Source organism: Laetiporus sulphureus, assembly GCF_001632365.1.
Source record: "Laetiporus sulphureus 93-53 unplaced genomic scaffold LAESUscaffold_6, whole genome shotgun sequence".
Lineage (NCBI taxonomy): Eukaryota > Fungi > Basidiomycota > Agaricomycetes > Polyporales > Laetiporaceae > Laetiporus > Laetiporus sulphureus.
Genome location: NW_024468515.1, coordinates 1,032,425 through 1,046,789, shown reverse-complemented (window position 1 = coordinate 1,046,789; position 14,365 = coordinate 1,032,425). Strand labels below are relative to the sequence as shown.

At 51.2% G+C, this 14,365-nt stretch overlaps 4 protein-coding genes across 4 annotated transcripts; 2 read left to right on the top strand and 2 right to left on the bottom strand.

Annotated features, from left to right (window-relative positions):
- Positions 1 to 36: 36 nt before the first annotated feature.
- LAESUDRAFT_694844 (squalene synthase) lies at positions 37 to 1,868 on the bottom strand (the record flags this gene model as incomplete). The annotated part of the gene is made up of 5 exons (XM_040906216.1): positions 37 to 360; positions 417 to 542; positions 596 to 1,202; positions 1,256 to 1,470; positions 1,638 to 1,868. 5 exons carry the CDS (start codon positions 1,866 to 1,868, stop codon positions 37 to 39), a joined length of 1,503 nt encoding a protein of 500 aa, XP_040767928.1.
- Positions 1,869 to 1,927: 59 nt separating this feature from the next.
- On the top strand, positions 1,928 to 2,488 carry LAESUDRAFT_722362 (uncharacterized protein). Its single transcript, XM_040908197.1, has 3 exons — positions 1,928 to 2,231; positions 2,318 to 2,391; positions 2,447 to 2,488. The coding sequence occupies exons 1-2, from the start codon at positions 2,055 to 2,057 to the stop codon at positions 2,381 to 2,383; spliced, it is 243 nt and encodes an 80-aa protein (XP_040767927.1). The 5' UTR covers positions 1,928 to 2,054; the 3' UTR covers positions 2,384 to 2,391; positions 2,447 to 2,488.
- Positions 2,489 to 2,991: 503 nt separating this feature from the next.
- On the bottom strand, positions 2,992 to 3,996 carry LAESUDRAFT_722360 (uncharacterized protein). The gene is made up of 2 exons (XM_040908196.1): positions 3,317 to 3,996; positions 2,992 to 3,263 (listed from the first exon to the last, which is right to left on the bottom strand). The coding sequence occupies exons 1-2, from the start codon at positions 3,982 to 3,984 to the stop codon at positions 3,236 to 3,238; spliced, it is 696 nt and encodes a 231-aa protein (XP_040767926.1). The 5' UTR covers positions 3,985 to 3,996; the 3' UTR covers positions 2,992 to 3,235.
- A 1,266-nt stretch (positions 3,997 to 5,262) lies between these two features.
- On the top strand, positions 5,263 to 14,364 carry LAESUDRAFT_722359 (atypical/PIKK/FRAP protein kinase). Its single transcript, XM_040908195.1, has 33 exons — positions 5,263 to 5,468; positions 5,531 to 5,663; positions 5,711 to 6,258; positions 6,319 to 6,520; positions 6,574 to 6,676; positions 6,729 to 6,922; positions 6,976 to 7,070; positions 7,129 to 7,195; positions 7,244 to 7,444; positions 7,499 to 7,736; positions 7,790 to 8,234; positions 8,286 to 8,522; positions 8,579 to 9,226; positions 9,277 to 9,380; positions 9,435 to 9,714; positions 9,768 to 10,513; positions 10,563 to 10,673; positions 10,731 to 10,908; positions 10,964 to 11,242; positions 11,304 to 11,493; positions 11,551 to 11,714; positions 11,764 to 11,964; positions 12,015 to 12,170; positions 12,219 to 12,356; positions 12,407 to 12,512; positions 12,569 to 12,706; positions 12,761 to 13,008; positions 13,061 to 13,414; positions 13,471 to 13,630; positions 13,689 to 13,775; positions 13,828 to 13,893; positions 13,947 to 14,052; positions 14,103 to 14,364. Exons 1-33 carry the CDS (start codon positions 5,361 to 5,363, stop codon positions 14,116 to 14,118), a joined length of 7,047 nt encoding a protein of 2,348 aa, XP_040767925.1. The 5' UTR covers positions 5,263 to 5,360; the 3' UTR covers positions 14,119 to 14,364.
- The last annotated feature ends 1 nt before the right edge of the window (position 14,365 follows it).

Below are 14,365 nucleotides of genomic sequence, written 5' to 3'. Positions count from 1 at the left end.
AGCGCCCAAAGTCACTCTCAACGTCCTTAGGTACACCTACGCGTTCTGATGCTGAAGGTATTGGACGACCACCCAAACAATTCCGACGATGACGGAAAAGATGAGGACCAAAGCGGCAATCACGTAGTACATGATCTCCTTGCCATCGTCCGGCCGCTCGTCGCGGGGCACCCTGCCGTTTGCCAGCCCGCGCTCCTTGAGCCGCTTCTCGATCGCAAGCTCCTGGTCCTTCTTCTGCGCTAGCTCGGCGATCTGCGTGCGTGCGTCTGAGGGGTCGAATACCTGCTGGGCGTTCGCTCCAGACGCTGATTGCGAGAGGGTCACGAATGAGGGATAGTGGTGTTCGCACCACTGCTCGATCTTACGAGATGTTTGAGTTTGTGTGCACTCTGTTCGAAGAGATAGACGAGCATTACCTTGCCGCATGCAACGGAGATTTGGAGGAAGCTCGGATCTTCGGGCACGGCTTTGCTGTGAATCTTGCGTGCGTAATCTCGGAAGATGTATGAGACATCTCGCGGGTTCGTAGACCGCATGATCAGCTAGCTCGTCTGTTAGTCTTGAGGGAGCGGTCATGGTAACGAGGGTTACGCACGGATGCCGCCTCGGCCTTGCGAATCTTGATATTCCGCTGGAACATCTCATAGTTCATGAAACACAAGCAAAGCGTCGCCATCGCCATCGTCTGGGGGATCGCACAGAAATTGAACACACTCTGCGTCTTGAGCAGGCGGAGGTAATCCAGAGAGTCCACAGCATGCGCGAGGACGTTGGCAACCATCGCGCTCTGCACCCACAACGCCTGCTGCCGGTTCTCCGGCTCGTACATCTCCGCCATCTCCTTGAACCCGGAGCGCCCGACGGCCTTGCCATACAGCTCGCGGCCCCAGATCTCGCGGGGCCAGAAGAAGCGCCGTTCGTCGACGTCCTCGCGGTAGTCACGGATGATGTTCGTCTTCTGTAGCATGAGGCCCATCGAGTTGGCGAGCTCGAGCTGCTCGCCGAGCCAAGGCACTTCTTTGCCCGAGGCAGACCAGAGGCGCGTGGCGCCTTCGCCGACGAGGCCTGCGACGTAGTGGCAGTAGAGGTCGTACTCGGCGACCTTCTCGATATAGAGTTGACCGGTTGTCGCCGCGCGGTGGGCGTAGTCGGCCATGCCTGTCTCCATCTTTTTGGTGATGTCGATGATGACATCTAGGTATCTGTTTCTGTTGTGAGCGAGGGGCGGATGTGAGGGATGGGATGCAGAGCAGACCTTGCATCGACGCGGTTCAACTCCTCGCTGACGACGGTGTACTCGACGAGTAGCTGCCGGTCCTTCTCATCTGGGCCGTTCTCGTTGAACGTCCATCCCGGCGTGAGGGTCAATTCATGGAAGGAACGGAGGAGGGGTTGCTTTTTCTCGTCTGGTAATGTCATGTCATCTTCGATAGTATCCAACCCTCGGAGGACGAGGTAAAATAAGCAGATCTAAGAATGCACGGCATTAGCGTCCGACTCGTCACTCTTACACCGACTAAAGGAGGTTGCAGGTCAGAGCCTGAATATGAGAAGTCTCCTCGATACATGAGACACGCAACTGAACAGCGATGCGCGCAGTTACGACGTGCATGAGAACGTGTCAGACAACGACTCACAATCCTTGCCAGGTCGCCTTCGAGCTCCTTAATCACGCCAGAAAAACTCCTGCTCGTCAAATCCAGGAACTCCCAGCACCTCCGCATAGAGGGACGGTCCCATCCTGAGTGTATGTGCTCGCTCGGCGCGCTGACGTCGCGATTGGACTCGTGGTATAGCTTGTACTGGATGAGAGTCCGGAACTCGACCGGATGTGTGAGCAGCAAGACGAGCATCGACATGGCACCCATTGTTAGTTAGTTCGTCGACACCACACGTTGCAAGTGGCTGGGAAGGAGACGCGGGGTGAAGGGGCGGGAAATTGTATGCAGCAGCGTGGTACGATATATTATGCGAGGACCGTGTGTGATAGTGGAGATTGGATGGCGATTGCCCACCATGACAGACATGGCCGAGCGGTGAACGGTTCCCCGCCAATGGCGCAGCGAGCGCTCTCTTCCATCGTCCCATTTCTCTTCCTCCGCCAATCGTCTCCCGTCCACACTTTGTTCCTGGCCTCGATCTACATATCTTCACAGCCATGGACGCCGCAAACACGCCGCCGTTGCGCATCCAAGTCGCACGCTCAGAGCCCATCTCTCCGTCCGAACTCTGTGCGCGTTTGCAGAACTTCATGACCAACTACGAGGGCCGTCGCGGCATCGCGTCGAACGGCGCTGATTCTGCCGTCTCCCCTCAGATGCTGAAGCTCGTCAGCGACATTATGGAGGAGAGCGAGGCTGGAAGGAAGGCGAGGCTGTCATAAGAGGCGGAGTAAGTCTGCATTCATGCTGTTCGGGTGCAACAACTGATGCATGCGTTGGTCCAGATTCCTGGATCATGGAGGATATATTGAGTGTGGTCTATTTTCAATGAAGTGTAGAAGTTTGGTCTCGGTCGTGCGCCATCTAATGCGCTATCGCATATGTACTCACCACTCCGCGATGCATGCTTTGACGTTCATGAAATCTGCCAATTCACATATTGTGCTGCATCTCACCATATACTCCTCCCCAGCTCTGGGCTCAATGCTTGGCTCTCGTCGAGGCTTCTGTATACGGATCAAACGACCAGAGCGGAATATTGTCAGATTGCGCATGTCATGTACATCCAAAGATCGCCGGCCTTTCAACATCGGAACATCCCGTAGTATGCAGTCACAACGCATTCCAGAGAGCGCTCACAAGTGGTAGTACTACTTCAGCCTTCGTGCCTCATGCTGCATATATCTATAGCAGGTTTGCCTCGGGCGAGAATGCGAGTTGCTGAACGAAAATCGCAAGAGGAGCCGTCTACGTAGGACTCCAGTCGATGGGCACGGCTCTCAAGCTGATGAAATGGTAAAAAGCGATCGTAATGCCTTGCCAGTAAATTCAATTTGCAGGATAGGATGGATATCGAGAAGATACATTATGGATGAGTGATACGCTGTGAATGGAGAGATCTTCGAACAACACAGTGTAATGTAGTCGAACGAATGTGCAGGATAAATATCGAGTGTGATCGACTGTCAATTGCTTGCCGGTACATCTAGACAATTATGCGCCGCGAAGTGGATGCCGTTATAAACGATGATGTACAAGAAAGACTCGAGTTTTCGACAACGGAGCATGGTTTGTTAAGGATGACTGGAACTGCCACATTCCCTGCGACATCGCTGTAGGTCATGACAACAAAGCACAGCTGCACATAAACCTACAATTCATTATGCCTGCCGCGGCACGTTATTCTGTGCTGCGTTACCCTCCCGGATGGCCTTGAGGCGCTTTGCAAACTCCCAGGCGATAAGAAGGCCATGCCGCTTGCGCTTGGTGTCTTTCTCCTATCTGGGATAATGCTCCGCCTAGGGCTGAGCGGTTCGTCGCCTTCACTAAACGATGGCTCACCGGCCTTGCTGTCTTGGGAGGTAGTTTCTTCAAATGCTTTCTTCTTCTTCGGAAGCTTCCATTTCAGATAGTCCTGGCTGACCGTACGCTGGACTCCGCCTTCATGCTCGACATCACCACGGCAGAGTAGGGTCGGCACGAATTCGACATCTGCATGGCGGGAGAACCAAGAGGACGTCACCTTCTTTGCCGATCCCAGGAAGCTAAATACGCCACGCATCTTGAGCCCGCAGAATGCGTTGTCCTCGGAGCAATACGCAGTATAGCTATGCGCCCCACGGACAACGACCGCTGCGGCCTTGATGCGAGGCTTCCCGATCAGAAAATCACGCCCATCAACAACCAGCTCCCATCTGGGCCACTTTTTGTCCAACGATTCCTTGAAATAGCCTTTGATGTAGTACATCAAAGGCTGTTTCAAGGTAGTACTCAAAGTCCTCATCCAGCGTGACAGACTCGAGAGCGTTGTCCATGAGAGCATATTCAGGAGAACCTTCAGAAATGAGCAATGCGGTCATGTCAGTACCTTGGTCCCTCTTTTTTCGAATTGCAGAAGCGAAGTACGAACTGGCCGATGATGTTGGGATTCTCCTTGTATGAGATGCGGGCGCTGACGACGCCAGCCGGTTTTGTCGAATACCAGAATACGCAAGTAGTTGTCGAAGGTGGTAATGGAGTAGACACGAGTGCGTTGCTGAAAATTGAAGATGTTTTCTGCATATATCTCCCTTGAATGCATTTTGGTGAAAGAAAGCAATGCACACCCTCTGTTTGGAAGAATCTGCAGGTCCTGGGTGCCTATCATCCTCAGAGACTAGTCACAGGCTCTTGCCCTCATGACCTGCATGCACTCATCATCACGTTGAACATACCGTGAGGCGCCCTCAGCACAGGTGATCTATGGTTGATATGAGTTCCTCATACTGTCATGCGGCGAGGGGTCACCCAATGACTTACAAAGTCCTGCCAGTGATACATCATATCATCTTCGCGAGGGTATTCGGGGCGCTTCTCGGTGCTCGTCGAGAGTACATACAGAGTTGAATGCGCATTTGGCAAACTTCCGCCTCGCGACTTTGGATCCTTGCCGGAATAGAACGTCTCTGGAAGCCGGTCAACACTGTGACAGCGACGTCCAGTTTCTAGATGCTGTCCCACAGGAAGAGTGATATTCTCCTTGCTTGTCGATTTTGTGGTGGCTGCATATCTTCAGTTGCTACTATGACTGCCTTCAAATAACTTGACAGGAAACGCTGAACCAGTCAATTTAGAAACCTTCTCTGCAGCAAGAATTGGTACTTTCTTTGCCGTGTCGGTGACCTGAATATGGGAAACGATGCTTCAAGCTTCCAGAGGGTCGCGTAGACTCTGTTCAAAATGTAAATTTGAAGCGGAATTCTGCCGGGGTTATCTCGTCCAGTCACCTTGCGACTTTTGGGATCTTCCGATCACAGATCCTCACAGATCACATACTTCGGCGTCTTCGTTTCGTGACCCTGAGCTCACGCTTATACCTGTCTGTGGTTTCCTTCCAGCATAAATAGAGCAATAATGTTGATGGTTAGGATCTTAAAAATTCAACCTACCGCTGCGAAGCAAGAAATCCCTCGGGGTTGCGGAGTTGCTCAAGAGTTGCGCCTGGGACCTCCGCAGTTCGCACGTGATTGTGAGAGCAAAGCCACATATCAGGCCAGATTCCCATAAAAGGGAATCATGCTCTAGCGCTGCTAGTCATTCGTGTGGCGGGCTGGCGGTACTCGTTGTGTCTACGAGCAGCCCGGATTTGGTTGCGATAGTACTCAAGTATTAACCTCTCGCTCGCAAGTGCGCCTTGTGTAGCTGGTTGTTACAGACGACATGTCGTCGGCAGCAACCCAAGTCGATGTCCTGGACGACATCTTCAAGAGATTGAGAAACAAGGAGCACGAGGTCCGGGTGAAGGCTGCAAGCGACTTGCAACGCTATGTACGTTTTTAGCTAGGACGCTTCGAGCTCTTGGCCGATTGGCTTGCTAATGACGTGCGCAGGCGTCGAGCTCGTCCCTGGATCCATCTGCAGACGGAATCACCAAACGATGGGATGAACAAATCTCTCGGAAGCTGTTTGACTTGGTGCATAGTCCGGGAGTCTCAGAGAAGCTAGGAGGCATATTGGCCATCGGTGTGTTTTGCTGATCATGTATACGAGGGTCACTAACACAAACGCAGACTACCTACTGAACGCGGACGGCGAGGGCGCCATCGAGGCAAGACGAAACCTGTTTCGATTCTACAACTATGTCAAGACGCTGCTTCCGTTCTCCGACATCAATGTCATGCTTGCGGCCTCGAAGACGCTTGGGCAAATTGCAGCCCTGGGCGGCTCCCAGTTCGGCGACCACTGGCTTGACTATGAGGTGCAATCTGCCATCACACTATTGCAGGCCGACCGACAGCAAGAGACGGGGCGTTATGCCGGCGTGTTGATTCTGAAGGAGTTGGCTCGCAATACCCCGACATTCTTCCATGCACATATTGGACTTGTATTCGAGAAGATCCTGGTGGCGTTGCGGGACACACGTCTGATTGTCAGGGAGAGCGCGGCAGAGCTGCTCGCGGCATGTCTCGAGATCATCACTCAGCGTGAACGGCAGGCACACAGCCCAGCGCTGATGAAGATTCTGCAAGATGCACAATTAGGCTTGAAGATGGCGCAGCCGGAGATTATTCATGGCTCCCTGTTGACGTATCGAGAGTTGCTTCTGCATGGCGGGATGGTCAGTATAAATCCACTCCATTTATGCATCCTATCATCACTGCTGAATACGACAATGCAGTTCATGAAGGAACATTTCCTCGATGCAGCGGCACAGATTATGTTTTTCAAGACTCACCGTGATGCTCTCGTCCGCAAGATGGTGATCACTTTGATTCCTAGTCTCGCGCTCTACGACACGCAGAGCTTCTGCGAGCATCATTTGTACCAGGCAATGGGACATTTGCTGACTCAGCTCGACAAACCAAACGAGAGATCAGTCGGTACGGCTACGAGGCTCGTATACATTTTGATTATAGGCTCATATCACGTTCAGCTTTTATCGCCATCGGGCACGTCGCGCGAGCTGTAGGCAGTGAGATGAAGCCATTCCTTGAGCCCATCATGGGCCACATCAAGCAAGGGTTGCAGATGAGAGGGTACGTCCATGACCCCCTCCGTTTTGACGACAGGATTGATGAAACGGAGTAGCAAGAAGAACGCTCCTTCGGAAGAGCCCATCTTCCAATGTGTCGGGATGCTGGCGTCTGCTGTGGGGCCCAATCTGACAAAATTGCTACACGATCAATTGGACCTCATGTTTGCGTGCGGACTGAGCGAGCCATTGAGACAGGCGCTGACCGCTATTGCTACACATATCCCGCCACTCCTCAAGACGATCCAAGGTAGGGTATCGGCTTCACAAGCAGACGGATGCCATTGCTGATCGTTCTACTAGATCGTCTCCTTGATCTGCTCTCAATGATCCTGAGCGGACGCCACTACAAGCCGCTTGGTTCCCCACCGTTCCATGACGACAACTCCACTCCAGAGGTAAGATATGCAGCTGTTTCTAATTGAGCAACTCGTGTGAACATTCATGACGTTGCAGCCCGTCCCGAAGAATTGGGATCTGATCACGCTTGCGCTGATCACTTTGCGAGATTTCGACTTCAGTGGTACGTTGACTCTAGATAATCCCGCTCTTTCCTCACAAGTTGTTCTAGGACACGTACTTAATGAGTTTGTTCGGGACTGTGCCCTTCCATACCTTGAGGAGGATACGGCCGAAGTGCGACGCGCTGCAGCGGAAACGTGCTGCCGGCTCTTCGTTCGCGATCCTATCGTGTATCAAGCGAGCAACCACTCCATTGAAATCATCAGCGATGTCATCGACAAGCTGCTCACGGTGGGAATTGCTGATTCAGGTATTCGCTTGGTCCGATGGGAGTTGTTTCTTACGAAAGCTGACCTGAGTTCAGATCCTAGTATCAGGCTTACTGTCTTGTCGTCCTTGCATGAGCGCTTTGACAAGCACCTCGCACAGGCTGAGAACGTCCGCGCCCTATTCATTGCGGTGAATGACGAGAACTTCGAAATTCGCATCGCTGCTGTTGGCTTGATTGGGCGACTTGCTTTGCACAACCCTGCCTATGTGATGCCTTCACTGAGGAAGACGTTGATTCAGCTTCTGACCGAATTGGAGTACTCGACTGTGCCGTAAGTCACTACGACTTATCCCTATCAATTTGCATCTCATACATTGGTGGCAGACGGAGCCGCGAAGAGTGCACCCGTCTATTGACTCTCCTCGTCAGCTCAACCCAACGTCTCATCAAGCCGTACGCTATTCCTATGCTCCGCGTTCTCCTACCAAAGGCCAATGACAACAATCCGACGGTAGCGGCAAACATACTGATGTGCCTCGGCGAGCTGACTAGAGTCGGTGGAGAGGAAGTGCTTCCGCATGTTCCGGAATTGATGCAAGTAATCATGTCGAAGCTTGCGGATGCATCGCTCCCAAAGAGAGATGCAGCTCTACACACGCTAGGACAAGTCTGCTCAAGCACCGGCTACGTCGTGACACCTCTCGTGGAGTACCCTCAATTGCTACAGATTTTGAGCAGGATATTACGTACAGAGTCAAAGCAGTCCATTCGCAGGGAAGTCATCAAAGTCCTTGGTATCCTTGGTGCACTCGACCCTTACAGGCGGAAGGCTTGTATCTCTTGCTATAGACGTCTTGCGTTCACTGACCGACCAGATTAGACAAGGCCGGAGGACGATGGTATGAATGAACTAGCCGCGACCCCTGTGTCGACTGTCTCAAGAACTTATCCCGGCGGCAGTACTATCACCGACGACTACTATCAGACTGTTGCCATCAGCGCGTTACTGGATATTCTGAAGGACCAGCAAGCAAGCGACCGTCACTACAACGTTATCGAAGCGATCATGTCGATATTCAAAACCCAAGGTTTGAAGTGTGTCTCGTTCTTGCCGCAGGTCAGCTCCTGAATTACTTGCTTCGCAAATTAAGTTGACTTCGAGACGTCTCGCAGATTATTCCTGCCTTCGCAACTGTGGCGCGTACTTCAACTTCCGTGTTCCAGAGGTTCCATCTTGAGCAACTTGCCATTCTGGTTGGAATTATCAAACAACACGTCCGCAATTTCATGATGGTGCTGATCGCGCTTGTAACTGATCTGTGGGACAATCCGTCCCTGCACTTGCCCTTGGTATCTCTCATCGAAGCACTTGGAAAGGCCCTTGATGCCGAGTTCAAACCTTTTTTGCCGACCATCTTGCCTCTGTTAATTAGAACATTCGACAACGAACAGATTAGCGACAAGATCGCAGGTACTCGGATCAAAATTCTTGATGCATTCTTAACATTCGGGGCGAATATCGAGGAGTACTTGCAATTAGTCATCCCGATCATCATGAGGACAATCGAAACTGAGCCACAGAACCTGGAACAAGACGCCGCGAAGTATATGAATGCTCTTCGCAAGAGAGCCATCCAAACGATCGAAGGGTTGTCGCGTAGGGTCAACTTCTCTGATCATGCGTCTCGTATCATCCATCCCCTTGCTCGCGTCTTGAAGCGTAACGGCAACGAGCTTAAAATGGCGATTATGGATACGTTATGTTCTCTTGTCATTCAACTTGGTTCCGATTTTGCCGTGTTCGTACCAGCCTTGAGCAAGGTACAGATATGACTGTTTGTTCCGGGATTCCTACTGATCCGTACTGCCAGATCCTGATACAAGAACACATTACACATCCCAAGTACGAAAATCTGATATCCAAGCTGTTAAATGGTGAGCGATTGCCTCAGGAGGTTGGCATTACAGAGCTTCCGTGCGTAGAAACCTAGTTTGTTTTGGTACATCTCTTTTCTTACACGCTCCACAGTGAGAGTGCAAAAAGTGCCGAGTTCTCCGCTCCTGCAGAGGCAACTAAGATGGCGGTCAATCAGCAACATCTCAAGCAAGCCTGGGATGTATCTCAAGTGTCCGCGAAGGAGGATTGGATCGAGTGGATGCATAGAATATCTGTAGAGTTCATGAAGGAGTCGCCATCTCATGCACTGCGAGCGTGTATGAGCCTGGTTGATGTTCATCCCCCTCTTGCAAGGGAGTTGTTCAACGCTGCCTTCATTTCGTGCTGGGGAGAACTGTATGATCAATATCAGGTATGCAGTACATACACGTTATGTTGAAGCAAGAGACTCACCAGCGATGACAGGAAGATCTTGTTCGGTCTATCGAATGCGCAATCACTTCTACTATTGCTCCTTCTGAGGTGGTTCATCGCCTCCTGAATCTCGCAGAGTTCATGGAGCACGAAGAGAAAGCATTGCCTATTGAGAATCGAATCCTTGGAGAATACGCAATGAAGTTCCATGCCTATGCGAAGGCCCTTCACTACAAAGAACTCGAGTTCTTCACAGAGACGTCTCCAACCATAATCGAGTCTTTGTTGAGCATCAACTCCAAGTTACAACAGCACGACGCTGCATGGGGGACGCTCCTGATTGCTCGCGAGCAATACGATGTCACCAAACATGAGGAGTGGTACGAGCGGCTGGGTCGCTGGCAGCAAGCTCTCGACACCTACCAGAAGAAGGCTCTGGTGGACCCGGACAATCTGGATGTCGCCATGGGGAGAATGCGTTGTCTCCATGCGCTTGGGGAATGGAGCGATCTGGCAGCTCTAGTGGAAGAGAATTGGGCGAAGGCTAATCATGAAGACCGCAGAGAAATAGCTCCAATGGCTGCTGCCGCTGCATGGTCCTTGAACGATTGGGACTCAATGGAGGATTATATTGCAACAATGAAACCAGATTCTGCGGACCGTCCTTTCTATCGAGCTATTCTTTCTGTCCACCAGAACCAGTTTCCGAAGGCAATGGCTCACATAGCGAAGGCTCGAGACCAGCTAGATCCCGAACTAACATCACTGGTTGGTGAAAGCTATGGCCGGTCCTATAAGTAAGCTTCTTGACCTATTCAATGCCTTTCGTTACTGAAGGCCACCTAGCACGATGGTCAGAGCTCAGATGCTGTCCGAATTGGAGGAAATCATATCCTACAAGCAATTTGCGGATCAACCGGAGCGACAGCAGTCCATGCGCAAAACTTGGATGAAGAGGTATGTATTCAGCGACACCTACTTTGCCTCAACAATCTAGCTGATGAGATCTTCAAGATTGCAGGGTTGTCAACCTGACGTCGAGGTTTGGCAGCGAATTCTTCAAGTGCGAGCGCTTGTGGTCAATCCAGAGGATGATCCGACGATGTGGATCAAGTTCGCCAACCTCTGTCGCAAGTCAGATAGAATATTCCTCGCTGAGAAGACAATCAATTCTCTCATATCGCCAGAGAGGGTGATTTATCTCAGGCTTCGATTCTTCATGAGATTGACACTTTTGTTCGCATCAGACATACCGGGACAGTTTGAAGGCACCACATCCGGTCGTATACGCTCAACTCAAGTCTGCCTGGGCAACGGGTGCTCGAGAAGAAAGCCTGAGCTATTTGCGCCAGTTCACTGCGAACTTGCAAAGAAGTTATCAAGCGGAGGAAGCGGCCATCAAGGCGCAACCCGAGTTTTCTAGGCCGAAGTCCAATCAGAAGCTGGAGGACCTCTCTCGACAGTTGGCACGATGCTACTTCAAGCAAGCTGAGTGGCAAGCTGCTCTGAAGGATGAATGGGGCTCGGTGAGTTGCCTTCAGGTTCACACGTCGTTCCTCTTCCCGAAATCGACTAAACACTCTACAGCGGAATATCAAGGATATTTTGCACTCATATTTCCTTGCCACTCATTACGATCGGAATTGGTACAAGGCGTGGCACACATGGGCTCTGGCAAATTTTGAGGTGGTTGGCTTCATGGAGAGTCAGACTCAGAATAAAATTACCGAGGTCCCGCGAGATGACTTGGCCGTACACATAGTTCAGGCTGTCAACGGTGAGTCCAGAGATATCGGATTTGCCAGCGGATGTCCATGACTGACTTTGTTCGCAGGATTTTTCCAGTCAATCTCGTTGAAAAACGAGAACGCCCTGCAAGATACACTGCGCTTGTTGACGCTTTGGTTCAAATACGGCGGGCATGAGGACGTGAGCCATGCAATGAGTGACGGTTTCACCAAGGTCGAAGTGGATACGTGGTTGGAGGTGATCCCGCAGGTGTGGATACTCGCTTATCGGTTCATGTTTCTTCGCTGATGACAAGCAGATAATTGCTCGCATCCAAACACCGAATGAGAACATCCGTCGTAATATTAGCAACCTCCTCAGCGATGTCGGGAAGCATCATCCACAAGCACTCGTCTACCCTCTCACTGTGGCCTCGAAATCTTCGAGCGATGCGCGCAAAACCGCTGCTATGGCGATCATGGATCGCATGAGAGAGCACTCCAAGACGATCGTGGAGCAGGCATGTCTGTCATTGTGGAAGAGAGTTTTTGCTCATTGTTGTCTCCTTAGGCCTTGCTTGTCAGCCATGAGCTCATCAGAGTCGCTATTTTGTGGCATGAGATGTGGCATGAAGGCTTAGAGGAAGCTTCGCGTCTCTATTTCACGGACAAGGACCCTGAAGGGATGATTGTGTATCTGGAACCTCTGCATGAAATGCTCGAAGCTGTTAGTAGCCATTGCAGGCGTTGTGTGCAGCCGCTCACATCTTTGTAGGGCCCTAAAACTGCTCGGGAGACATCCTTCGCACAAGTATTCGGTAGGGACCTGCACGAGGCGCGCGAAGCCTGTAGACGCTGGAGGGTATATGGCGAGCAGAGAGATTTAGACAGAGCATGGGAGATCTACTATGGAGTAAGCCTGCCGACTGTGAGAGCACGCCTGTACTGATCGCTCTCATTCAGGTCTTCAAGAAGATTGAAAAACAGTTGCCTCAGCTAACAACATTGGATCTGCAGTTTGTCTCGCCAGAGTTGCTTAAAGCTCGGAGTCTCGAGTTGGCAGTACCAGGTCTGTTCTATCCGAGCATGCCCAGTGGCGATACCCTGATTGTGTTGTCGATGCAGGAACATATCAGAGTGGACGCCCTGTCATTACGATTGTCAGCTTTGCGACGAAACTATCTGTGATTCAGTCCAAGCAACGACCTCGCCGTCTGTCTTTGAGAGGCAGCGACGGCAAAGACTACCAGTATGTTCTGAAAGGTATGTATGATTTACCCTTATTGTGACAAAGCTACTCACATCTTCCCCCGGTAGGCCATGAAGACTTACGCCAGGATGAGCGCGTGATGCAGTTGTTCAGTCTCGTCAACAACCTCCTTTCAGTTGATACAGACTGCTTCAAGCGCCGTTTGCATATCCAGCGCTACCCTGTCATTCCGTTGGCGCCAAACGCTGGTTTGCTCGGCTGGGTGCAAGACAGTGATACGCTTCATGTGCTTGTTCGAGACTACCGCGAATCTCGCAAGATACTCTTAAACATCGAGTATCGTCTCATGCTTCAGGTGCTTGGAGTGGTTTCGCGAGAATATTTCCCGTCCTGACATATGTTGTTAGATGGCACCTGACTACGAGAACCTCATCCTTCTCCAGAAGATAGAGGTCTTCGAATACGCGCTTGAGAACACGACAGGACAGGATCTCTACCGAGTGCTCTGGCTGAAAAGTATCAGCTCGGAACATTGGCTGGAGCGTCGAGCCACGTACACCCGCTCTCTAGCAGTCAACAGTATGGTGGGCCACATCCTGGGTCTGGGCGATCGTCATCCATCAAACTTGATGTTGAAGCGCAACACGGGTAAGGTAGTGCATATTGACTTCGGAGACTGTTTCGAAGTAGCAATGCACCGCGAAAAATTCCCGGAGAAAATTCCGTTCAGACTGACAAGGATGTTGACGCACGCAATGGAGGTACGAAATTGTCTCATCAGGCTGTTGCAATCCTCACTTTCGCGAAACGTTTCCAGGTAAGCGGCATTGAAGGGAGCTTCAGGAATACCTGCGAGATCAGCATGAGAGTGCTGCGAGACAATAAGGAGTCTTTGATGGCTGTCCTGGAGGCCTTCGTATATGACCCGCTTATCAACTGGAGGTTGATGCAGACCGACGTTGACACACGACGGCCAGGTACGTTTTCAGCTGTGTTCTTATGCTTTGCTTAGTAATGCGAAACATGGCACCTTAGTGGGCCGTGTAGAATATACACGCGCTGCTCAATACCCACAAGGTCCCATCAGGAAGCTAAAAGCAGATGAGAACGACATTTTCAACGGTGCGTTAGATATACTTATCGAGCGCCGACATGAACTGACTTTGGTGAGCAGAGCACCAAGAGATACGCAACGAACGTGCATTACAAGTGTACAACCGTGTACAGAACAAGCTTACAGGTAGATTTCTATTGTGCATCCGCGCGAGCCCCCATTGATGCACACCTTCGTAGGTCGTGACTTCGATCCTGAGGAGTCTCTTACGGTTGAAACGCAAGTCGATAAGCTCATCATACAAGCCACCTCACTCGAAAACCTCTGTCAATGCTTCTCAGGATGGTGAGTTGTCGCCGAGGACGACTTTGTACTCCGCTGACTGGGCTCGTTAGGTGTGCGTTCTGGTGATGTTTCTGCGGGTTGGATCCGGATGTATCTATAGATCATCGTGTTTCCCTAATCTACACTATGCACTTTGTACATCGTCTCTGGGACTCCTCTTCGTAGATACCTTGGAAATACGCTGTAATCACTTGCTTATCTCTCGCGTGTGTCATGATTCGATAGACTCTATACACTCAAAGATGCCGACATCAATGGTTCAATGTGTTGCAAAACTGCAAAACTGCAATAATAAGTTGCTGTGTTCTTGAGG